General features: G+C 44.3%; 1 protein-coding gene across 5 annotated transcripts in view; it reads left to right on the top strand.

The window, feature by feature from the left end:
* R3HDM2 (R3H domain containing 2) overlaps nt 1-26,928 on the top strand; it is a 1,111,447-nt gene that overhangs the window by 303,155 nt on the left and 781,364 nt on the right. For all 5 annotated transcript variants that reach the window (XM_069230792.1, XM_069230791.1, XM_069230789.1 and 2 more), the window contains 3 exons: nt 21,736-21,819; nt 22,886-23,012; nt 24,003-24,081. In XM_069230792.1, coding sequence (XP_069086893.1) covers nt 21,736-21,819; nt 22,886-23,012; nt 24,003-24,081 — 290 coding nt within the window. The remainder of the gene's footprint in view (nt 1-21,735; nt 21,820-22,885; nt 23,013-24,002; nt 24,082-26,928) is intronic.

The following is a 26,928-nucleotide window of genomic DNA, read 5'->3' as shown; positions in this document are numbered from 1 at the left end:
AGGTTCCCTTTCTTTTGCTGTGTTGCAGTTGGTTTCCCAACTGACTTTCCTGTTCTCTTGGTAGGCTGGGTCATTCTTCCAGACTCCAGCTCTACTTGTTCACCCTGTGCCTTGCATTGTGCTCTTGTTTTCACACACACCAGTTCAGGGATACCCAGCATTGCTGCATGGGTTTTTAGTTCTACCTCAGCCCATGCTGAGGACTCCAGGTCATTTCCAAGCAGACAGTCCACTGGGATATTTGAGGAGACCACCACCTGTTTCAGGCCATTGACCCCTCCCCATTCTAAAGTAACCATTGCCATGGGATGTACTTTTCTCTGATTGTCAGCGTTGGTGACTGTGTACGTTTTTCCAGTCAGGTATTGGCCAGGGGAAACCAGTTTCTCTGTCACCATGGTGACACTGGCACCTGTATCCCTCAGGCCCTCTATTCTAGTCCCATTAATTAAGAGTTGCTGTCTGTATTTTTGCATGTTAGGCGGCCAGACAGCTAGTGTGGCTAAATCTACCCCACCCTCAGAAACTAGAGTAGCTTCAGTGTGGACCCTGATTTGCTCTGGGCACACTGTTGATCCCACTTGGAGACTAGCCATACCAGTGTTACCTGGATGGGAGTTTGGAGTGGAACCTTTCTTGGGACAGGCCTTGTCTCCAGTTTGGTGTCCATGCTGTTTACAGCTATGACACCAGGCCTTTTTGGGATCAAAGTTTTTACCCTTGTACCCATTGTTTTGTGAAGAGGCTCTGGGCCCACCCTCCTGTGCAGGTTTTTGGGGGCCTGTAGAAGACTCTTTACTATTTTTAGTTTTGGTTGTCTCATCACCCTTCCCCTGGGGAGTCTTTGTGACCCCTTTCTTTTGGTCACCCCCTGTTGAAGTCTTGGACACCCTTGTCTTGACCCAATGGTCCGCCTTCTTTCCCAATTCTTGGGGAGAAATTGGTCCTAGGTCTACCAGATGCTGATGCAGTTTATCATTGAAACAATTACTCAATAGGTGTTCTTTCACAAATAAATTGTACAGCCCATCATAATTACTTACACCACTGCCTTGAATCCAACCATCTAGTGTTTTCACTGAGTAGTCAACAAAGTCAACCCAGGTCTGGCTCGAGGATTTTTGAGCCCCCCTGAACCTAATCCTGTACTCCTCAGTGGAGAATCCAAAGCCCTCAATCAGGGTACCCTTCATGAGGTCATAAGATTCTGCATCTTTTCCAGAGAGTGTGAGGAGTCTATCCCTACACTTTCCAGTGAACATTTCCCAAAGGAGAGCACCCCAGTGAGACCTGTTCACTTTTCTGGTTACACAAGCCCTCTCAAAAGCTGTGAACCATTTGGTGATGTCATCACCATCTTCATATTTTGTCACAATCCCTTTGGGGATTTTTAACATGTCAGGAGAATCTCTGACCCTATTTATATTGCTGCCACCATTGATGGGTCCTAGGCCCATCTCTTGTCTTTCCCTTTCTATGGCTAGGAGCTGTCTCTCTAAAGCCAATCTTTTGGCCATCCTGGCTAACAGGAGGTCATCTTCTCTGAGAGCATCCTCAGTGATTTCAGAAATGTGGGACCCTCCTGTGAGGGACTCACTATTTCTGACTAACACAGTTGGAGACAGGACTTGAGGGGTCCTGTTCTCCCTATTTAGGACTGGAGGAGGGACATTGGCCTCCAAGTCACTAATTTCTTCCTCTGTGAGGTCATCATCAGAGGGGTTGGCTTTTTCAAACTCTGCCAACAGCTCCTGGAGCTGAATTTTGGTAGGTCTGGAGCCAATGGTTATTTTTTTGATATTACAGAGAGACCTTAGCTCCCTCATCTTAAGATGGAGGTAAGGTGTGGTGTCGAGTTCCACCACATTCATCTCTGTATCAGACATTACTTTGCTAAAAGTTGGAAGACTTTTTAAAGAATCTAAAACTGTTTCTAGAATCTAATTTCAAACTTTTAACAAACTTTTAAACTCTAAAAGACAATGCTAAACAGGGACTTAACACACAAGGCCCTAGCAGGACTTTTAAGAATTTAGAAAAATTTCAAATTGCAAAAATCAATTTCTAATGACAATTTTGGAATTTGTCGTGTGATCAGGTATTGGCTGAGTAGTCCAGCAAATGCAAAGTCTTGTACCCCACCGCTGATCCACCAATGTAGGAAGTTGGCTCTGTATGCACTATTTCAAAGTAAGGAATAGTATGCACAGAGTCCAAGGGTTCCCCTTAGAGGTAAGATAGTGGCAAAAAGAGATAATACTAATGCTCTATTTTGTGGTAGTGTGGTCGAGCAGTAGGCTTATCCAAGGAGTAGTGTTAAGCATTTGTTGTACATACATAGACAATAAATGAGGTACACACACTCAGAGACAAATCCAGCCAATAGGTTTTTGTATAGAAAAATATATTTTCTTAGTTTATTTTAAGAACCACAGGTTCAAACTCTACATGTAATATCTCATTCGAAAGGTATTGCAGGTAAGTACTTTAGGAACTTCAAATCATCAAAATTGCATGTATACTTTTCAAGTTATTCACAAATAGCTGTTTTAAAAGTGGACACTTAGTGCAATTTTCACAGTTCCTAGGGGAGGTAAGTATTTGTTAGGTTAACCAGGTAAGTAAGACACTTACAGGGCTTAGTTCTTGGTCCAAGGTAGCCCACCGTTGGGGGTTCAGAGCAACCCCAAAGTCACCACACCAGCAGCTCAGGGCCGGTCAGGTGCAGAGTTCAAAGTGGTGCCCAAAACGCATAGGCTAGAATGGAGAGAAGGGGGTGCCCCGGTTCCGGTCTGCTTGCAGGTAAGTACCCGCGTCTTCGGAGGGCAGACCAGGGGGGTTTTGTAGGGCACCGGGGGGGACACAAGCCCACACAGAAATTTCACCCTCAGCGGCGCGGGGGCGGCCGGGTGCAGTGTAGAAACAAGCGTCGGGTTCGCAATGTTAGTCTATGAGAGATCTCGGGATCTCTTCAGCGCTGCAGGCAGGCAAGGGGGGGATTCCTCGGGGAAACCTCCACTTGGACAAGGGAGAGGGACTCCTGGGGGTCACTTCTCCAGTGAAAGTCCGGTCCTTCAGGTCCTGGGGGCTGCGGGTGCAGGGTCTCTCCCAGGCGTCGGGAGTTTCTTGTCTTTTCGAAGCAGGGGCAGTCCTCAGAGGATGTCGAGGTCGCTGGTCCCTTTGGAAGGCGTCGCTGGAGCAGGATCTTTGGAAGGCAGGAGACAGGCCGGTGAGTTTCTGGAGCCAAGGCAGTTGTCGTCTTCTGGTCTTCCGCTGCAGGGGTTTTCAGCTAGGCAGTCCTTCTTCTTGTAGTTGCAGGAATCTTATTTTCTAGGGTTCAGGGTAGCCCTTAAATACTAAATTTAAGGGCGTGTTTAGGTCTGGGGGGTTAGTAGCCAATGGCTACTAGCCCTGAGGGTGGGTACACCCTCTTTGTGCCTCCTCCCAAGGGGAGGGGGTCACAATCCTAACCCTATTGGGGGAATCCTCCATCTGCAAGATGGAGGATTTCTAAAAGTTAGTCACTTCAGCTCAGGACACCTTAGGGGCTGTCCTGACTGGTCAGTGACTCCTCCTTGTTTTTCTCATTATCTTCTCCGGCCTTGCCGCCAAAAGTGGGGCCTGGCCGGAGGGGGCGGGCAACTCCACTAGCTGGAGTGTCCTGCTGGGTTGGCACAAAGGAGGTGAGCCTTTGAGGCTCACCGCCAGGTGTGACAATTCCTGCCTGGGGGAGGTGTTGGCATCTCCACCCAGTGCAGGCTTTGTTACTGGCCTCAGAGTGACAAAGGCACTCTCCCCATGGGGCCAGCAACATGTCTCGGTTTGTGGCAGGCTGCTAAAACTAGTCAGCCTACACAGATAGTCGGTTAAGTTTCAGGGGGCACCTCTAAGGTGCCCTCTGTGGTGTATTTTACAATAAAATGTACACTGGCATCAGTGTGCATCTATTGTGCTGAGAAGTTTGATACCAAACTTCCCAGTTTTCAGTGTAGCCATTATGGTGCTGTGGAGTTCGTGTTTGACAAACTCCCAGACCATATACTCTTATGGCTACCCTGCACTTACAATGTCTAAGGTTTTGTTTAGACACTGTAGGGGTACCATGCTCATGCACTGGTACCCTCACCTATGGTATAGTGCACCCTGCCTTAGGGCTGTAAGGCCTGCTAGAGGGGTGTCTTACCTATACTGCATAGGCAGTGAGAGGCTGGCATGGCACCCTGAGGGGAGTGCCATGTCGACTTACTCGTTTTGTCCTCACTAGCACACACAAGCTGGCAAGCAGTGTGTCTGTGCTGAGTGAGAGGTCTCCAGGGTGGCATAAGACATGCTGCAGCCCTTAGAGACCTTCCTTGGCATCAGGGCCCTTGGTACTAGAAGTACCAGTTACAAGGGACTTATCTGGATGCCAGGGTCTGCCAATTGTGGATACAAAAGTACAGGTTAGGGAAAGAACACTGGTGCTGGGGCCTGGTTAGCAGGCCTCAGCACACTTTCAATTGTAAACATAGCATCAGCAAAGGAAAAAAGTCAGGGGGCAACCATGCCAAGGAGGCATTTCCTTACAGCCGTCATTCCTAAATGGTCCCTACGCCACTTACTAATTAGTTGAAAATGCTGGTTTCAGATCCTCAACCACTATTTTGGTTTTGAGCTTCGAATGTTTTTTCATTTTATTAATGTATCCCAACTCAAGTCTCGAATAAAACTGAAGTCACTCCCTGAAGTTGTTGACCCACTGTTGCCATGGCGGCATTATAAATCTGCAAATCGAATCCGGGTCGTCTGCAACTCGAGAATTTTAATTAACCACATTAAAAAAAATTGCTGTTTACACTAGGTTTCAGCCAAATTCACCTTCCCTGGGTGTCCCTGATAACACTAAAGACTACCTACTCCAACACTCTGCCTATAAAAACTGCCACTCCCCTTACTGCCAATCCAGCTGAGGCACAAAAGTATTTGAATAATACTTTGGAATAAAACATTTCGGGAGATTAGTTTTAAGATGGGTCTTCTGTAAAAATAGAGCTTCTGGAGAGAGATAGAGGTCAACCATCTAATCAGCCCCCGTACTTTCTCTTATTAGTCAAACCATTTACATTGCAGAACATAAATCTAGCTTTGAAACCCATTAGATAAATATGCTTTCTGTGTTAATGACTTTCCTGTACAATAGGTTGCTGAGAATTCTTGACCATATGATTCTACTCTTTTTTTTTTTTTTCTTTTTCTATGAGTGCCCCCCTGCACAGATCCCTCCCAAGCCGAAGACCATCCAGTGCCACCACACCCATCCACAAGAACCCCCTCATCCCTGCGGGAAGGTAATCACCCACAATACCCTCTCACAAGTGCAACCACCCTCGTGGGGTGCTTTGTTGATGCACCCTAGTGGACACATGACCCATCCGCCCAAACCTTCAGTGCCCCTGTCGAAAAAATCAACATCTTCAACTTCATTGGCCTAATATGGCATTGAGAGTGTCCGACCTCACACCAGACATAGTAATACCTAATTAGAAATCTTATGGAGGAACTCCTGAGCCTATATCAAATGATTAAACATATGGAACTGCCCTTTCACCAAGACTTTTAATTTTGATCATTGCACAATTGCTGCTTGAGCACTCTGTGCTTTAAATGAATATAGCATTGTAAGAAAATCTTTTAACATGGTAGTTGGTTAAATTCACTGATATTGTTTGTGGTAGTTTCGAATTAGGAAATGTTTGTGCCGGGACCCATTGTACAGGAGTATTAATGAAATTGCCTGAAAATTCCAGCATGAATATGAGTCTTGATTAAGGAGTCTACCCACTGAAGAACCTGAGGGCCCTCCAACCCCTCGGGAACCCCACCTATCCGGAGATTAGAGCATTGTGAGTGGTTTTCCAACTCACCAATGATATGTTCCATCAGAGATTTTTTGTTTCCTGATCTGACCGACTTCCCAGTGCATCGAGGCGACTTGGTCCTGTAATTGGGATTTTCTGGATTCGGCTTCCTGCAGTCTTTTAGGAATATGTGTCATAGCTTCTTCAATTTTAAACAGCCTCTGATGCAGGGCTGTGATTTCAACTGCCTGAGAAACCTTAAGTTCCCTAATTTCATCGAAGATAACGTTGAACATTGTCTTAAGATCGAGCTGCGCAAAGGGCCTTGCGTCCTCCTGGACATCCTGGTGCTGGATCTCCTGTGCCCTTGATGATCCTGCAGTCTGGACCCCTATTTGCAGGTTTGTCACTAAACCAGAGTCCGAACTTGAAGACTAGGAACCCTGATAATTGATGGCCTTCGACAGAAATGAATCTGAACATGAACTTATTGCAGAGGGCTATAAATCTGCTGGCATAGAGCTGTCAGATGAGTGAAGTGAACCTGAATGTCCTGATGACACTACTTTTCCTTTAGCAAACAAAGGATGCTCTTTCATGGTTTGCTTCATATTAACATCGGGTGTGTCATTCTGCGTGCCAGCCATTGGTATACCATTTTTATCATTGTAATTATTTTCACTCAGCTTATTGCCCTTGTTGTTATGTTTCCAGCTTCTTCTGTTCTAAAGAAGTTTGCAGCTGACACAATACTTTCTGCCCTCATCACCTGAGGGTCACCTACAGTCACCACCCCTTTCCTTATGAGCCAAATCTTCTTGTGAGCTCTGCTGGTTGGATGCCATTCCTGGACCACTGTCGAAACGGAGAACTGCAATCTGCTCTAGCAGACATCAACTTTGCTTGAGCGGCATGCTTCTTTGCTCTAAGAGCAAGTGTTGAGGCAGAGTCTGTGTTACAAACAAGATTCACAACTTTGAGATTTTTTTCCCATATTCAAAACGGGCTTCGGTCGTTTCCTGCACTCAAATGGGCGCAAGTCAGCTGGGTACAAGAGCTAGCCATGTATTATACGAAGGTTGTAAATAGCGCGCCCGCAGCAAAAGCTGCCGCCTATGCAAAGAACTTTGGGCTACCACTTAGGGGAAGACCAGCCCAGTGACCCACAACCGGGTGAAAATGCCACAGCCTGACAGGCAGCCAAACGACTTACTCCCGGTGTGAAACCTGGCGGCTCTCCCCGTGTTTCATACTCCTTACAGCGGCTGTGCATGAGGGTACTCAGAGCGGGATCAACATTACCGCTCAATCCTGCAATCCAGAAGCCGCTTTTCCTCACAAGAGAACTTGATTGTGCAGTACTGCCAAAACTGCAGAATTCATAGTTTTACACCCTTGAGAGCCTAGCAGTCTGCTGCAAATCTGGCAGCTCCTTTGTGCTGCAGTCTCATTCAGGCAGTGTTTCGGCATCCGGAAGCGCCCTGTAGGAGGTTAAAGGGGCTGACCGTGTCCGGCAGCGGATTATGTGGGATCTGGCAGTGCTTTCTTTCAAGCACATTTTCTCTCTACTCCGATAGGTGTCACAGGTTTGTTGCTTGGTGTACTGATAACCAGCATGCCTGTCTGACATCCTCAAGTTTGTGCTCTCTTTAGCACAGAGAGGCTATGCTGTAGGTACAGTAAAGGGATATCTAGCAGGCATGTCTCCTTTCCTCTGTCTACTGGATCAGTTGTCCCTTTTTATGTCCCCCATTGTTTTGTGTTTCTTGAATTATCTGACCAATGTTTCCTTACACTCTGTTATGCCACAGTGGGATTTAAATCCAGTTTTCACTTTTTTGATGGGCATCCCCTTTGAGAATCTTCATAATTGTTCATTATGACTTTTAGCTAGATTCTTTTCTTTTTGCTGTTTTTCTTTCCTCCAGGATGGTCAGTGAGTTGCAGGCAATGTGTCAGCTCACATTTCCCACTTTGTGTTTTGAGAAGTTGGTCCTTGGATTCAGAGCTTCTTTCTTCTAAAGGTGGTGCCCCCTTTCCATGTGGGTCAATCAGTTGACCTGCTGTCTCCCTACAACCCCCCCCCCCCCCCCAACAACCTACGAAGGCGGAGAAGAGGTTGCATAGGCCAGAACCCAAAAGAGCTTGTATTTTATTTCAATTACACAAAGGACATCTGTGAGGATGATTAACCTTTTGTTGGTTATGTAGGCAACAGTAAAGGAAAGCAGTGTAGAAAATAACTTTATCCAGGTAGAGAATTTTATGTATCAAATATATTTCATGGCCTACAAAACACCATCAGAGGGCACTAGGGCTCATCTATGACTGTCAATGCCTGCCTTGACTAGGGTAGTCTCTGAAGGTGAAGTGTGCAGAGCAGCCGCTTGGTAGTACCTTCACTAAGTAATGTTGCTTGGATTTGGAGGTTAGGAGGGATGGTTATTTTTGCCATCTGTGCTGCTGATTTCCTGGTATAATCATCCATACCATAGTTTGGTGTTACCTGGGATGCTATTCAAGAAGTAAGGAATCTGCATTGAAAAGTAGCCGTCAGAAGTTACTTAGCTTCTGTAACTATTCCTGATGGGTACTCTGTCTGCCTGCAAATTCCTCACTGGTTCCTCCCACCTCCCTATTGATGGATGATAATGAGCCAGAAATTCCAATTTCATTTGTTGTTAACCTCTGTCAAACTCATCTTGCTGTCTCAACGGCAAGATAAAAACCGATTACAAAACTGACATCAGCAAGATGGTGGGGTTGCTGGGTTGAGAAAGGAAGACGCTGCTTTTTGGTTTGTGTGAACCAGAGTTCATTTCTTGCTTTTTGGAAATGGGCAAGGACTAGGCGCTGATTCATAGTTTTCTTTCTTCCACTAGATTGTAGACTGATTTTGTATAGTTTGGGATAATACTAGTAATAATGGTATCCACTTGTAGTTGGCTTCTGGAAGTTTCTGTAAAAGCTACTGAATCTTGTGGTCCAAATCCCACAGTGTAATTTTGTATTGTTCATTTGTTATGCCCAGTTTGTAGGTAATATCTGCCATGTTTGCAGTAAAGACTGATGCGAATGCATCCCACCTTAATTTAGAAATTTGCCAGTGTGTTGTTTTAAGTGCATTGCCTGTAACAGTTCCTCTTTTTAGGTCGATCCCATTAGGCAACACATGAGCTGTCTGTAGTGAGACATATTGTGGCTTAACAAGTGCATAGAGGGGCTTGGAGCCCGCCCATTGCTTTCTATTATTTGGCTTGCCTGCCACTCTCAATTGCCTGCTTCTTAATTGTGTCCCACCCTGTCAGTCTTGTGTATGTCCCTCTCATGGAGCATTGCCTCTTTACCTCTCCTGATTGGCTGACATCTCGGCTTCCACTGCTTGCTTTTCAAGCACTACTTTTATGATGGATACAACTACCTGTGGATTCCTCACCTTATCAATTCACCCATGCGCCAGCATCTGACGGAAAATCTTCCCAGCTCTCCACGTCGACGAGGCCGTCACAATTGCACGGCTCCATGCGACTCCATGTGATGTCACCATGCCAGTAAGAAGTCCTAGCCGGCGTGCTGACGTCAGTTCCCTTTTTCCTGTGCCTTGGACGCTAACGGTTTTCTCCTAGCTCTTGCTACTGTTGGAGGTCTTCCATCTTGTTGCTAGTTTCTATCGGTTTTTAGTTACAATGTCTCCTCCTAGGAAGTCGGGTTTCAAGCCATGTCGAGAGGGTGGGGGTCGCATGTCGGTTACTGACCCTCATGACGATTGCCTTTGGTGTCTGAGCATGACGTCGAGGAGTGTGTCTCTTGCCAGAGCATGAATCCTAAGGCTTTGAAGGAAAGAGAGGCCAAACTCTTTTTGACAAAGGCGAAGAAGGGGCACAAGAGCCATCGTGGATCCTCTTCCCGTGATTCTTCGAAGAGACAGAAGAAACGGCGTTGTCATGACTCTCTGCGTCGTTCGGCTCGGAGCCAGTCAAGATCAAGGTCTCCATCACGACTGCGCTGTGCGACGTGGGAGGTGAGTCTGACGGTGACTCTGCAGTCTCAGAGCCCTGAGGCTTCTCTGGTGCCGTTGGTCTTCAAGCTAGTGGCACCTCCGAACAGTCCTCGATTTTCACCTGCTGCTCGTGATTCCGATGCTTAGCAAGCACAGGTGCAACCTGGAGATCAGCGGTATCCTGCCTTCCCGACTCCTGGAGCGTATCCAGCGTAATTTTTGAATGCCATGTTCTCGATGTTCAATGCGATTGCCCCTGCTGGTGCACCGGCTGGTCCCACGGGTCCGTTGCCATTTTTGTTGGGCTCTCCTGCTCCATAGAAGGCAGTGCCGTTTATGCCATTCTATCCGTCAAACGCCGGACCGGTGCCGATGATGTCGCCTCGAGGCCCTGTGGTTCCTATGACGTCGCCTTCCAGGCCTATGGCGTCAATTTCTTTGCCTCGTCATTCGATGCCGATGGTGGAACCGCAAGAGTCCTTCGCACTGTTGGGATCCGTTCTGGCGCCGGATCCGAGTGATGAATTCGACCGAAGCCAACCTTACTCTCCTGTTCCGCGTCAAAGGTTGAAGCCAGTGTCATCGACGTCGGCCAATTCCTTGTCGGCGCCGAGATTAGAGGCCAGACTGAGGTCATGCAGAAAGTCCTTGAGACTCTTAGAAGAGGAAGAGTACCAAAGGCAGCTGTTGGAGGAGGGGAAGATTGAGGAGCCCTTGTGGGACTATTCGGCCAGTGGGCTTGACACTTCCCCGGAATGGGACTTGTCTTCTCCGGGGGAGTTCAGAGGAGGCGGCCTCCTTTCACACGGTGATTAGAAAGGCGGCAAACGTTTCAGAACGTCCTTTGCTTCAGAGGTTAAGACAAACATTTTAACGGAGGTCCTACATCCTTCTTCGACTTCCGCGGATCCTTTGCTTCCGTTCAGTGAAGCTCTTACGGAGCCCATATTAGAGCTTTGGAGGAAGCCTGTGTCATCACCTGCTGTGAATAGTTCTGTAGCACGAAGATACAGAGTGGTGCCTGGAGATCTGGGGTTTTTACCGAAACATCCTACCCCGGAGATTCTGGTTGTTCAGGCCTCTTGCTCTACTCGGTCTGCTCCAGGCTCCTTCCCGGTGATTCCATCGGATAGGGAATCCAAAAGGATGGAGCAATCCGCGAAGAAGACTTTCTCTTCCTGTAGCATGGCTCTCAAGGCTGCGACTGCTACCTGTGTTCTTGGAAGACACGTCCACGCCCCGATGGACTCCGCAAAGGCTATGGTTCCTGACCTGCCACAGGATGTACAGAGACCATTTGGTGAACTTCTGTCTGATGCTCAGGCTGCAGCCAAACAAATAATCCAGTCTGGTCTGGATTCCATGGACTCGGTAGCCAGGGCAATGGGTACATCTATTGCTACCAGGAGGCACGCTTAGTTGAGGTCCTCTGGGTTTTCTTCAGATGTACAGATTACTTTATTGGATTTGCCCTTTGATGGAGAGAAATTGTTTGGGGATCAAGCGGACTCTGCCCTAGAGCGCTTTAAAGATAGTCTGGCCACGGCAAAGTCTTTGGGTCTGCAAGCCTCTTCTGTTACCCCTTTCAGGTCATTTTGGAGGTTCAGGGGGTTTGAGCGTGAAGCCGTTTACCGTGGAAGGTCCCAGTCCACGGTTCAGCAGATTACCAGCCTCCCATATCAATCCTTTAGAGGGCAGGGAGGGTTCTGACAAGAGGGGCCACCCAGCAGCACCCTGCATCATCCTGTCCCTCTGGAAGACAACAGCAAGGCAAGCAGCCCTATTCTCCTGTAGGGGGAAGATTACGTCTTTTTCTCCACGAGTGGGAGTTAGTAACATCAGGCTCATGGGTTCTAAACAGTGTGAGAAAAGGATATGCTCTCCCTTTTTAGGAGTTTCCCATCCCTCCCCGTCCCTCGTTTTACTCGGAAGATCATCTCCTGTTGTTGCAGCAGGAGGTTCAGATCCTATTGTCAAAAGGTGCGGTGGAGTTGGTTCCAGAGCATGAAAGAGGTCAGGGTTGTTATTCAAGATACTTCCTAATCCCCAAAAAGGACGTCGTTCGAGACCAATTTTAGACCTCAGGATTCTAAATTTATTCCTCAAACAGGAGAAATTCAAGATGCTGACTCCGACACAGGTACTTCTGGCGTTGAACAAAGAGGACTGGATGGTGTCTGTCGACTTGCAGGATGCTTACTTTCATATCCATATGCTCAAGTCACACAGGAAGTATCTCCGGTTTGTGGTAGGGTTGCAACCCTACCAGTTTGCGGCCCTTCCGTTTGGTCTTACTTCAGCACCTCGAGTCTTCACGAAGGTGATGACAGTGGTAGCAGCAGGTCTCAGAAGGAAGGGGGTATTGGTATTCTCACCTGGACGATTGGTTGATCAAAACCAAGTCTCCAGAGCTTGTGTTGCATCACTTGCAGATGACAACTCAGTTGTTGTTCAGTCTGGGGTTTTCGATAAATGTACCCAAGTCTCACCTGGAGCCCTCTCAACGCCTCCTGTTCATAGGGGCAGTACTGGATACTTCATTAAATCAGGGCTTTCCTCCGCCTCAGCGGATTCAGGACATTCAGGCGTTGAAAATGGAGTGGTTGTTTCAGTCCTCAAGGTCTTGCGTCTGTTCGCTTCTTGCATTCTGTTGGTCACTCATGCACATTGGCACCTGAGGGCTCTTCAATGGTGCCTCCGCAGGCAGTGGTTTCAGCACAAAGGGGATCTCTCGGAGTCAATAACGATCTCCAGAGATGCTGCAGCGGAGTTACGATGGTGGGCTGTGGACTGCAACCTTTCTCAAGGAAGGCCGTTTCACTGACGCTTCTGGTGGCCACGGTCATGACGGATGCTTCCACTCTAGGGTGGGAAGCTCATCTGGGGGACCTGAAGATCAAGGGTCGTTGGTCTCCGGTGGAACAGACTTTTCATATAAATCTGTTGCAATTGCGGGCGATACATTTGGCTCTCAAGGCCTTCCTCCTGCCCCTTCGCCGTCAGTCAGTTCAGGTCCTGACAGACAACACTACCGTGATGTGGTACATAAACAATCAGGGAGGAGTATCTTCTCTGCAGAGAGGCTCTACGACTCTGGTCCTGGCTTCAGGACCACAATCTGATTTGCTTGATAGCGAATCATCTGGCCGGAGTGCACAACGTACGTGCGGACTCTGTCAACATTTTTCAGCTGATCACAAGTGGTGTCTCCATCCGGATCTGGTCCAGCACATCTTTAAGATGTGGGGTTCTCCAGTGATAGATCTGTTTGCCACTCTGGAGAACACTCACTGCCCGTCATCCTGCAGCCTCCAGTATCTGGCGCAAGAAGCTCTGGGGGATGCGTTTCAGATCTTTTGGTGCAACCGGTTGCTTTATGCATTTCCCCCCATAACCTTGATTCCTCGGGTTCTGAGGAAGATTCGCCAAGATCGGGCTCAGGTCATTTTAATAGCTCCGGATTGGCCAAGAAGGGTGTGGTACACGGACCTTTTCCAACTCTCGCTATGCCCTCAGCTCCGTCTCCCTCTCAGGGTAGACCTCCTCTTGCAGTCGTAGGGGCAGGTTCCACACCCCCACCTCCAGAGCCTGCACCCTTCATGCCTGGAGATTGAACGAGGCAACCTGAGTTCCTTTTCTCTCCCACCAGATGTAGTGGATGTTATTTTATCGGCCAGGCGACACGCCACTAAGACTGTTTGTGCTGGCAGGTGGCCAAAATTTGTGGCTTGGTGTGGAGAAAGACAAATTGATCCTTTGAAGGCCCACCTCTCCGGTTATTTTATTATTTGCTTTAGATTTAGCAAAGAAGGGTTGTGCAGTGGCTACAGTTAAGGGTTATTTAGCTGCTCTGTCAGCCTTTCTTTGCCTCCCGGATCAGCCCTCATTATTTAAATCACCTATTGTGATTAGGTTTCTCAAGTGTTTAGTTAATAGGTTTCCTCCCACTCCTTTTCATGTGCCTCAGTGGGACCTAAATCTTGTTTTAACCTTTTTAATGGGATCACCTTTTGAGCCCATGCACTCTTGCCCGTTAAGGTTTTTGGTGCTTAAAACTGTTATTCTTGTTGCTATAACCTCAGCTAGGCGGGTTAGTGAGCTTCAGGCTCTTTCTGTTAAACCCCCCTTTACCTCATTTTTCCCGGATAAAGTGGTGTTGAAAACCAAGGCGGCTTTCCTGCCAAAAGTTGTCACTCCTTTTCACATAGGGCAGACCATTACCCTTCCATCTTTCTACCCTCCTCCTCACCCCTTGAAGGAAGAAGAGAGGCTCCACCGTTTGGACCCTTAAAGGGCGCTTAGTTTTTTATATTGAAAGGACGAAAGATTTTCACCTGGAGGACCAGCTGTTCGTGAGGTATATTGGACAGAGGAAGGGCAGAGCAGTTCATAAAAGAACAATCTCCAGGTGGGCCATTCTTTGTATCAATATTTGCTACTCGTTGGCAAGGAAAGTTCCCCCTGAGGGTATAAGAGCCCATTCCACCAGGGTTAAGTCCGCTTCTTCGGCCCTGGCAAGAGGTGTTCCAGTGGTGGACATTTGCAAGGCAGCAACTTGGGCGTCTCTCCACACCTTCGCAAAGCATTACTGCTTGGATTCAGAGGTCTGGAGGGACGGCCATTTTGCGCGATGTGTATTGCAGGACTTCTTGGTGTAACCAGACAGGCTCCCACCTCCGAGTGCGGTACTGCTTTGGGACTGTATTCATAAGGTGAGGAATCCACAGGTAGTTGAATCCATCAGAAGAACAAGTTACTTACCTTCGCTAACGCTTTTTCTGGTGGATACAGTAGCTACCTGTGGATTCCTCACAGTCCCACCTGCCTCCCCCTTGCCTGTCTGGTTGCACTGAGATATGTGATTGTATAGGGGTGTGTGTGTGTGTATGTATATATATATATATATATATATATATATATATAAATGATAGTTTTGATTATGTTGCATCATGGTAGTTTTATGTATATATGTATTTATTGGAGTTATTGTGGGGTCGGTTCTCACCTGTTCGCCTCAAAGGCACGTAAAAATGGATGAAACTGACGTCAGCACGCTGGCGAGGACTTCTTATTGACACAGTGACATGACAAGGAGTCACGTGGAGCCGTGCAATTGTGACGTCGACGTGGAGAACTGGGAAGATTATTTTCCATCGGATGCTGGCGCATGGGTGAATTCATAAGGTGAGGAATCCACAGGTAGCTATTGTGTCCACCATAAAAAGTGTTACCGAAGGTAAGTAACTTGTTCTTTTCTTCTGTGTTAAGCACTCCATGAGATGATATGTGTTTTTGAAGTGTCTCCCTCATTTACCTCTCTCCCTCTGCACTCTGTGTTGCTTTCTGTACTTGTGTGCTTCTCCATGGCACCCTCCATGTTGTGCTTGTCTGTGTCTTCTCTCAAACCACACCATCCTGGTCTCTCCACGTTGTTGCTCCCCCACCTGTGCCCTCCATATTGCTTTCCCCCAGCGACCTTGTTGCTTCCACGTTCCCTCCCACCCTGCCCTGTGTTGCACCCCATCCCCCTGCCCTCCCTGTGTTGCTTCAGAATCCCATGTTGCTTCAGAATCCCATTGCTTCTCCCCTGTTGCTTCTGCCCACGTTGCTTCCACTCCCTGCCTGCTTAAAAAAACTGTTGCTTTTTTATTTCCATTCAAGTTACTGATCCAACTTGGATTGGTAACTATAAAGAAAAAGCACCAGTGTTTTTGTAGGTGCGTGCACCAACAAAATCACTCTGACAACCATGTCAAAGTCTCTTTTTTGTTTTTTTAAAAACTGCCATTCTGCACAGCATATTGGAAGCTTGTACAGCATGGCTAAAAACACAGTTAAAGCTAATAGGTCTCAAAGGGTGATTCCTATTGGCTTTGTCAATGCTTAAGGTTTTATTTCTTATATAACGTTTGTTGTATACAGTGACATTTCTTTGAAACTTTTTGCATCACATACCAGCAAGCACCCAGAGACTTGGCTTTTTGGCTGACTGATGTATGATTTACATACAGATTATGATGTCCAGTATGACAACTTATGCACAACCTCACTGCCAACCGAAACAAAAAACACTATTGAAACTCCTGGCATTAGGCAAAATTGATTTCCTAGTTGTTTAGATTCAGGTTAGAATACCTAAGACAGAGGATGTACAAGGCACAGTTGTTGTTAAGGGTCACTTTTATGTACTTTGGATTTCTGGTAACTTATTCACAGCTTTATGAACATAGTCGACTTGGCATAGGTATGCCATGTCAAATGCAGAGGAATAAAAGTTAAAGGGTAGGTGTGGGGTCCAAAAAAGATGCTTTTCCTGTTTTAACTCCAATGTGAAATTATGCTCTTGCCTAGAATAAAATCCTCTGAACAGATTTTCTGGCAAATTTGCTTTTTTAGATCCGATATAAATCCTTAAAAAAATTATCATTTGAAAAATGTTTCAGCCAGCCACAGAAGAGTTAAAATATAGAGATCTTGGCCACTTAAACTTGTTAGTTAAAGGTCGGTCAATCACATTTTGATATTTTCAAATTCATTGACTGATCAATGGCTTAAACACTTTTTCCCCAGCATCTTCGCATTCGCCAATATAGCAATATTCACTGATTCTCTGAATGGAAGAGCCAAGGCGAGGCAAGATAACGAATTCTAAGCACCGCAGGATGCAAATATGACCAAAGAGGCATGAAAAATGTTTGCAAAAACTAACCAAAAATGCACTTTGCATACTGTAAGTTTGAGTTTTCTAAAATTCAAGAGCGCTCCTTTTTTGAGCAAGTTAACAGTTTGCCAACTTTGCAAGTTTAAGAGAATTAACAAATTTCGGAATTTGTGATGTTAAATGGATTTAAGGGTAAATCCATCAAGGCCACTCATTGGTTCAGGCCCTAGTAGAATGAATGAGTGTTTTGTGCAAGGCAACGGCAGACTGCTGCACTTAATGGGTGCATGACAGTTGAATGTAGTATATAAGAAAAATCCCAGATAGTAACTGAGAGCTCGCAGGTAGAGGCTAGTTATGGTTTTACCAAACAAAAAAAGCAAAACACAAGTTCATTTTGCAGAATATGATATGCAGCACATACCACAACTCAAACCTCTGTCATGTTTTGCTCTTGGTAGTCAACAGCATTACTTTTTACACTTGGCTTTGCAGTGGGTTGGAGTGAGCCAGGTGGGGATGTCATTTGTGGTTTGCGTTGCATACCGTAAGAACCATTTATTTTCACTGATCCATAAAAATCCTTTAACTGCTTCCTCTCAGTGTATATACACGTTTTAGGGACCTGATGAATATGCACAAGTTTATTTAAATTGTGTGGCGAGGTTATCTGAGTTAAGAAGCAAAAAAGGTTGTTATGCAGCCCTTTTTCTGGCGTCATCCTTTTCATCCATTTGAGCCAGAAATATTTTTTGGGGAAATCTACAAATTGTATGTGTGTAATATGGTATTTGTAGAGCATGAAACTATCCAAAAGGCAGCAGAAGAGCAGAGGATCAAAGACAAGCATAAAGTCAACCAGTGATAGGAGAGGTTGCTGAGTTGTGGAGGATTAATGCATTATGATGTAATGTTGTTTAAAGTCGCAAGTCTTCACTTTTTCCTAAATTGGTGCAGCATTGTTGGGGTTGTCCTGATTGGTAGCCTGATTGTTATGGGATGTTGTACATCCCTGTTGTATGCATAAAATAGACCTGCTGCTTTGATGGGTTTTTTCTGTTGTGCACTTCTTAGTTTGCAGTTTGATGGTGTTCTAGCTGTGCGTGTACTGAATGTAAAAAAAGAAAAAAAACAAATCCCTGGTAAAAAAGTTAAAAAAACAAAAAAAATAGTGAACTTCCTAACAGTCACTCCCTCATTAAACATAGCAACATATTCGGTCTAACCCAATACCACAAGAGTTTGAAAAGACATGCATGGCATAATGATATTAATTTAAAATCCATACATTTAAAAATACCATTAGATAAAAACACAAATACGGCAACATAACATATACAATACAAAAAGGGATAATTTTCAAGGCAATCCAATCATCTTTTACATACTCGTTCTACTAATGTCACTAGATCTCAGTGGGTACATTAAATAGCATGTAAACCTCATCAGTGCACTGTAGGTCGTGCTTTGAAATGCCATTGACTTGTTTCAGTGGCACCAATATGCATACCCCACCTTCTTCAGGACTAATAAATATATATCTTCTTCCAACAATATCAATAAAAAATATATAATACAAATCCTTTGCTATAAAGCATATAGCAAATGCAAAAAAAAAATCATTTTAAATATCTCAAGTCCAATCACAAAACCGTCTATTTGAATAAATAATCCATTATTAATAAACACCACTTTTAAAATAGAAATTAAAACCAAATATATAATCTCACATTATCCTGTGGTGTTGTGTACCATTCATCACCTCCATAAATAAAACTCAACTATCCTTACACTTACAATGATGACAATCACTCATTCTGTGAGCAACCCAAGAGTTCAAAATCACTCAGCTTTTGCTGAGACTCTTTCGTTCCCAGTGACCTTTGATAAGCTTTATCTCGTTCACTATTGTTTAGGGATCCACATGTGCCACTTTCATTTTTTCTTTGTCCAATCTCTTCACTTAGTAGTGGTTAATGCTTCCATGGTGTACCTAAGGCAATAATGTACAAATACTCTTGTTCATCAAGTGTATATGTGGTTGATTAGACAAAACGTCCTCTGCCACTGAGCTGTCCCCAGGCTATTAGTCTGAATCCCACCATCCAAACTATGTGGGTGAAAAGTGTGTTGCAAATCACTCCGGTCAGTGCACCTTCACAGCTGTACAGTCTTCTAACCCTTGGGATTACAAACATGGAATGGTTCAACTCTGTAAAATTAACAATCTTCCTATGAGATATTCAAAGGGAGGCGAACACGTCCTCGCCACCTTAACTGACCAGAATGTGTTTTTACCTTCAGTAAAATAATCCTCTCATCATGGATTATATGGGCACTACACTCCAATTGTCCTCCAGTAGGGGATTGCTATCTCTTTTATAACCCCAGGGAATTAAAAATAATAATAATAATAAAATAGAATACACCTTTAAATCGGATTATGGACAATTGAATCACCATTACTACTCCTTACAACTGTGTATTTAAAATAAAGCAATATATCCTGCTCACATATTAGGGGTACTAAACAGAACAGTCTGTTAAAACACCATCCCTACAATGTTTCAAAATGTTCACAAATTACCCTACTATTAAGCGGAAAGTAGAAAACCTTTCCAAAACAGTGCCATTCTATATCTATTAATAATACCATATCCTAAAGAAGGTGTCCCCAAAACTTAAAAAAGGAAACCAAAAAATGTTGCAAGTAACAAACCTTCACTTAAATAATCAAAGATAATGCATCCATTTATATGGAGAGAGACTTTGCATTACTTAACTCCTATTCGATTTTGAATGCAGCCACCTAGTTTAACTTTTTATCGTTTGTCATCTGTGTTTTTAGCCATGCTGTACAATCTTCTCTAGATGCGGCTCACCTGTTACTCCTCCATTACGAGATCTAGAGCGCTCGCTCGCCATCATAAAGGCGCCATATGGTGACTATCTTGAAGAGCCTTCATGTACTCTTAAAAGTGGAAATAAATGCCACCCGACGGATCACAGCAGGGACTATCAGTTAAAAACTGTTATTTATTCTAAATTTTGTTCTCGCTCATATTACGTTCGAAATCCCAGCTTTATAGGCCATAACCGAGAACGTTATCATCCTCCACTGCATGCTCCACTAAAATCATACAGATATATCTACTCGCTGTGGTGGCCACCTTAAAACATGTGCAAAATGTCACAAACCAGCCATGTATCCATGCTGTAAGTACAACTGTACATTTTACTAATTCACAAAACCATCACTACAGGATGCTCAAGTATATTGCCTTCACCCTCATTCCAAATCAAATTGATGTACGAACGAACCCTTCTAATGGTCAGCCATATATCCCTATACATGAATGGATTGCCAACATCTTGCATGTTTTTTCATACGCCTGTAGTATTGGGTTAAATTGAATATGTTGCTTTGTTTGAGTGATTGTTCTAAAGTGTACTTTTTACTGGGTGAATGTTTGTGTTTTTTTAGTTTGGAGAACCCTGTCCACGTGGTTTGAGGAGCCACTCATGTATTTGGTCAGTGGTGTGCTGAGAACCACCCGAGATGGTGAGTTTATCTGCATTGAAGCAGTGGTGCTGGTCCAGATGGCTTTGTAAATGAGGCAGATTGTTCTGAAGATGTGCGGGCTGGCAAGGGAAGCCAATGGAGTTCTGTCAGGGCAGGGATAATTTGATCATATTTCTTCAGGCCCTGGATGAGGCATGCTGCAGCCTGTACGATGCCCTTAAGGGGTACCACTGTGAAATCTTGGAGGCCCTCATGCAGGGTGCTACCACCGTTTAGATATATAGGAGCACAGGGACTTGGCCAGCATTTCTGAAGTTTCTTTCTGAAAAAAACTGTTTTACTTTCATTAGGAAAAAGAGCTATTTTAGAAATGTTTAAGGGCGAGGTTGGTCTCCAGGGCAAATCAAAGCGACTCAGCATTTAGTGAACGTTGGGTTCAAAATTCTCAAGGCTCATGTTATTGAGTCAGGTTTGTACTGTTTCTTGTTCTTGGAAAATAACAGGAATTCTATCTTGGTTGAGTTCAGCTTGGCACTGCATACACACTGTTGAAGATGCACAGACACTGTTGAAGTATTGTGTGTCTGAAGCAGAAAAGACTTTCAAGTATAGTTGTGCATCATGGCACATTGGTGAATCTTGGTGCAGTTAACTGTGAGTAGTAGAGCAAGCAGCTCTATGTAGAAACTGAAGATGACTGGAGACTATAAAAAACCCTGGGAGACTGCAGGAGATAAGAATCTTTTGTTAAGTGCTACAGCCACAGAATCTTATAAATCCACTGGCTTTCACCATTGTCCAGTACAGTATTTTATCAACAATGTATATATGAAAGCTAAATGTACGCATTCTAATTCCAGTCAGTACCCGTCATTGTTAGCTGTGCTTGGAAGAAAACAGCTTTTGTAGCAGAGTATCTCCAAAAAACATATATAAATAAATACATAGCATGTAATGTGTAATATGATTCTCTGTAGAAATTTCGAGGTACTAGTGAGTTATACAGACCATTTTGCCTTTGGCCTTGTGGTTTACACGGTCACCAGGTCTCATTTGTGAATTTCTCGTCTGTCTGTCTATTGCTCCCGTGCATACAATGTGGTGGCCCCTAGAGGAGGGTCGGCACGTAGCTTGGCTAAAATGGTCAATCCCTGGTAGGTTGGAAACAGGAATCCCACTGCAGAGGCTTTGTTCATTGGGGATTGGATGTTGTGGACAACCCTTGCTGTGCACGGCTGGCTGTTCATGACATAGGTTGACTATGTTGGGCAGGCTGGATTCTACGAGGGTTGGCCAAAAAGCATGATTTGGGCCATGCCTTACAACCAACCACCCATGCATGCAGTCAAAGGTTGTGTGCAGCATGGATTGACCCATCTGTGGAGGGTATTGTGCATAACGTGACCATATGTCAAGCCCCGTGGCTAACCCTTGCTGTTCTTGGCTTAAGATAATGTGGAATAGTGGTTCTCCACCCCCAGAGGGTTGAGCTAAAGGTCTGGCTCTAGGCGAGGCCCTGAAGCTAGCCTTCGTTGCGCACAGCTACAGTCCATGCATAATGCCTATGTTACCCTTGTGATAGGGATCCCTTGAAGAAGTTTTCTCTCCGTTCTTCCATTTCTTGCATCCCAGCGTTAAGCTTCTTGTTGCCTTCCATGTTTTCAGTGACTCGTTACATTTAGATGTGTTTTCTTATGTTCTCCTTGCTTTTCAGTCTAACTCCAAGCTAAAGCTTGTTCGGAGCCTTGCAGTGTGCGAGGAGTCGGGCTACTTTGTGGATGACCATTTGGAAACACAGGTAGGTCATTTTAATTTTGTGTTTTTCTGTGTCCTTCTCAAAACTTTTCTCAATTCCCCTGACTGCATGACCGTAGCCATTGGAATATTTCCGAGATTTAAAGAGTTCACCTTAGCTCTGTGTGGCAGGTAGATTACCTGCTGCCATATTTAGTGACAGTGGTGGGCTGCACATTTTGTTCAGACCTTCACTGAGTCAGGTTTTGCTGTGCAAGCACATACTTGTGATGGTATGGAGTCTTAGGCCACTAACAATCATGTCTTTCATCTGCTGACCCATTGTTGCTTTAATCAGGCATTTTTATTTGAAAGTGTAATGCCCTGGTCTGTAATTCGATACTGCAAAAGCACCTTTTGCTCTTCTAGGGTAGTGTGATAAATACTAACTGCTGAGGTTAAATGCTCCAACAGTATTGTAACAGGATAGGAGGAGCTGTGCGAATTCAATTGTGGTACAGTGAATTGCTTGTTTGTGGATTATAGAGTTTATACCACAGAAGCAGTCCGCTATGGCAAAGTGTAATCCAGTCTTGACTTTTTGGAGCTCGAAACAATCCCTCTATTCCTCTGGTGGTAGGACGGATCATACTGTCTAACTCACCTTTGTGAGAAGTAAGCCGAGAATCCTATGCTTTATTTTCAGAATGAAACCCATACTAATTCTTTCACTTGTAGCAAAGAACATTCTGTATTTTTCCAATAGGAAAATATTAGTGTTTTATTCTTTGCCCGTCTGCAAAAATAAAATTCCATAATAGGAGTAATGGTAGGAAGAGGACTGTGATTGCTTTTCTTTGCCTATGATGCTTAGACCATACCTTTGATTTTCCTATTACCTTTTACTTTTGCTACATCTCTAAGATACTCAGATGTTGACTCTGTTGCTTGAGACCAAGAAAGTGTGCTGTCTTTAAAAATAAGATTGTAGAAGATGGGTGACGAGAACGCATACCTTAGTAACTGCATTCTTGTGATAAAGTGAAATATTTATGGTAATTTTCATGTGAAAGGTGCTTTGTCTATGTCCCTGAAATACCTCACTGCCATACCAATACTTTTTTTTAAAGGAAATTATCCAGCTGCACATAAGCTGTCCATCTGATAAAGAAGATGAGAAGTCATCCAAAGATACCTCTGAAAAAGAGGAAAAGGAGAGAAATAATGATAAAGGCCCAAAGAAAATGTTATCACGGGGTAAGCACATTTACAGTACATGCCTAGCTCCCCTTTTGTAATCAATCCTGTGAACAAGGTAGTTTCAGGCTTGTGTTTGATATTGTGCCAGAAGACGACTGACATCAAAGTAGTTGCTTGGTATCAAAGTAAACCTCGAGACAGATCACCCTCTGCAGCAGGCTTCTTTGCCTCCCTATAGGTCTTTGACATCACCATGGACAGTTGTGAAATCCTCTCTGAGTACACTTTGATGATATCACTTAAGTACTGGGTTTGAAGAAGTCTCAGAAGGTTTGTGCTCTGGGCTCAGTGTCCTCACCTGTGAGCTTGGCTTGTTGGCTTCACTTGACACGTAACAGATTATATGCTGTAAGTAGCCTTTTTACCCATAAACAGTTAAGTTCAAGAGTTGCCTCTGCTTTATCAGTTGTAGGTATACTCTACTTCTGCATCATTTATCTGACTTGCACAGTTGTGCATACGGCAGGGTGCCCGCCCCAAAATCTAAGATGAGCTTCATATGCTTTAATTGAGCAGCTGGTCCTGAATCTGAATGACCATGCGGATCAGACTGTAATAAGGTGAGAGGTCAGGTTGCCAAGAATGTTATCAAATGCTTTTGGAACACCGTAATAGATAAGAATCAATATAACTTACCTTGCTGAGTTGGAGGAGTATTGATTTCTTGAGTTGCTTTACAGTAGTACAGATTCAGAGTGTGGGACTAAAACCATGACCAGTGTTTGCCTCCAGCAACTTTTTATGACCTGTTTCATGTAGCCTGAGTGGTAGTGGTCCAATCAAAGGGTTAGAGTACTTTCGTGAAGAGAGGGGTTTCTAGAAGATTTTGGAGGTAGGTTTAGGGACAACAATCTAACATTGGTGTTTGCTTGTTAGTGTTTTGGCAGACTGGAGGCCTCACAGGCAGTGCATGGTCTGTAATCTGTACATAAAGATGTATCACATAGGCAATTACTTACTAACCAAATGTCTCTTTCTCCTCTTCAGATTCTAGTCAAGAATACACAGACTCCACTGGAATTGATGTACATGAATTTTTAGTTAATACACTGAAAAATAATCCACGGTAGGTGGCGCCTGTTTTTAGTGTGTGAAAGGATGCATAGGTTTGGGGATAGAGGAACTGAACAGCTGACTAATGGAGGCTTGATCCCACCACACATCATGTACCTCCCACTTCCTCTGTGGAGCTTCTGCACAGCGTAGGCTTTGAAAAGGCTCCAGATGAAAATACGAGCTAGGGAAACAGAATACTTGATGGAGATAGATCAGCATTTATGAAGTGTTGTGGCCTTTGCGTATTGGTTAGTCCAGTGGAAATTAGTCTTTACATTTAGAAGGTATGTAGTGTCTTTGCATCAGTCCCTTGAAAACAAATATTTTGCTATTTTTATTATTATATATCTTTGCATGCCTGAGCCTTTTTGCCAAATATACACTTAAAAAGCACTCAAGTGGAATGTGAAGTAAACTGTGACACAGCAGGCTTGGATTTAGTCATAATACCTATTTATAAACATTATTCTTTGCAGAAGAAGACTGCTCACTAAGCTGCATTTTGAAGGGAATAATAGAAGTAAACTGATATGTGAGGTGAGAACGAAGGATTTTGCAATATGCCCACTCCCTCCAGTTTTAGAGAATGGCCCTTCCAAATGGTCAAATATAAACATTCCCAAGACCTTTTTAGGAGGATCAAAGTCTGTGGTAAGAAATTGGTCTGTCTGCAACTGTGGCAATGCAGAAAGTTGTGGAACAATTGTGGCACCATAACTGAACAATGAGTTTACAGGGTGACCTCCACGCCAATTGTGAAGAACTACCTTACTTTAGGTAAAGAGTAGTTACATTTTCCTAAAGTCCTCTGGGGTGAAACTCATTTGTCACTAACTGCACCCTGTACATGTTTGTTGAGGGTGTAGACTGACCTTTCCCCCCTGCACCTTATGAACGTTTTCTAGTAGTGCTTCACGTGGCAAGGATATTAGTGTAATGAACATCCTGTGGACCTGTGTCCCGCAGCTGATTGGATCCAACATTTAGCTTTTCAGTCTTTTCAGTTAATGTGTCCTAAGCAAAGTACCTTATGTCAGAAGGTCACAGGCAAGTCAGATGAGGCCGAATGGCATTGTAGCCAAGTACGCAGTTGTCCATTCTTGCCATTTTACTACCACTGCAGACCTTGATAATGGGTGGCATGAACTCCTCACTTTTAATAATAAGGTATAAAGCTTTGAATAGCCCCACTCTGGAAGACAACAACAAATACCTGGGGGAGCCCATGACCATGTTCAACAACTTAAACTATCTCCCTTGTGATCCCGCAGGTGTTTTAATTACTGCCCTTGACCGTGGCATGTAGATGATCTGATGTGTAATTCTGAGCAGGATAGTCCCATATTTGGTCCTACCCTTCATGATGGAGAGGTTATATAGGTGACTGACCTCAGAAAAGCTGTAGTTGGCCAGTAAGGTTTTAGCCAGTCCCAGTGGCTTAACATTTAAGCCCATATTTTCAGGTCCTATACAGACTGCATTCAAAGATGGTGGAGCTGCAACCAGCGTGAGTACTGATAGAAAACATTTTGAAGTGGCTCAATTCAAAGATGAACAAAGCCTCCCATTTTATCATCTTAAGCTGCATGTGGTTGGATGGCGGAAATAATGTCCAGGGCAGCATTTCATTCTGGCTTTAGAGTAGATAACGTAACTGCTGCATATGCATTAATGGCCACTTGTGGAAATTATGTTCTTAAGAAAGATTTTTGTCTCTAAAACTCTGTCAAACAAGCAACTTTGAGAGGAGAGCAGCTAATAAGCAACAAGTTGCTTAATGTCTTTGAAAGCACTGATGACTGTTTGTCCAATGTATGCCATAACATAGCATTCCTAGTTCTTTAATATATAACATTGGATCTGCTTCTTCCAAGTGGTGGTAACTGGAGATAGCAGTTCACTGCTTTTAAAAAATAACGTTCATATTAATCCGCAACTACCATGCCACAAGCATAAATCTATCCCCTGAGCACTCAACGTTTTGGTGTCTTTATCCAGTCGCTTCCAAAGTTGGAAGTCTATGGACTAAGGCTATTTACAGTCGTTTTTCCTGGAAATCTAATAAAGTGCAAAGGGCCTTGTGGTCAGGGTGAAACCCTGGTAACCATCCATAATGCTGCTCTTTGCAGTAACTTTTACTTCGAATCATTAAGGCTTCTTGAGTATGTTTGAGTGCTTTATTCTATGCCTGAGTCAACACAAACTCACATTTCACATAACTGCACTTACATGCTGGCTCAGGCACTTGAAGATAATCTTGCAGTGCTATAATGTAACTTCTGTGCATGAGGGAAGATTTCTTTGATGTGGCAATTGCTGTACTTGCTCTTCGTGTGAAGAAGTGTGCTGCCCTCTTGCCCCTACTGTTCATATTTGTTCATGAGGGACGTTTACACTAATGAGGCATTTTATTCTGTTTGCAGCATATGCTGCTGTAGATCACATGCTTTGCGCTCTCCTACAGTCTAGTGTTGGGCTTGAGCGCTGCAAGTTGTTGTTCTTGTAGATGTTTTGGTTTCGAGCAGACTGGTAATACCTCCACAAAATCCCCAATGCTCCAGACCGAAGACTCCATCTTAGATTTTTTTTTTTGCCCACCATTGGGGAAGGCCTTACTTTTAGAAGCTTCTGGACTGTCACGCTGCAGAAGGCAATCGTTCAACAGAGACTGGAATCACTTTTTGCAAGACCCATGAAGACTTCATGACTTTCGACCACTTTGGAATTGAACTGGACTAGAAGATATATAAGCTAGTTAATATGAAAATAACGGGTGGGGTGTGATTTTATAGAGAACTCCCCTTTACAATGTTGCCATAAATATAACCGCAAATTCCTGTGGACAGACCAACATAGA

This window comes from Pleurodeles waltl, chromosome 4_2 (genome assembly GCF_031143425.1).
Source record: "Pleurodeles waltl isolate 20211129_DDA chromosome 4_2, aPleWal1.hap1.20221129, whole genome shotgun sequence".
Taxonomy (NCBI): Eukaryota; Metazoa; Chordata; class Amphibia; order Caudata; family Salamandridae; genus Pleurodeles; species Pleurodeles waltl.
The sequence above is the reverse complement of the archived record's forward strand: the minus strand, read 5'-3'. Positions and strand labels throughout refer to the sequence as shown.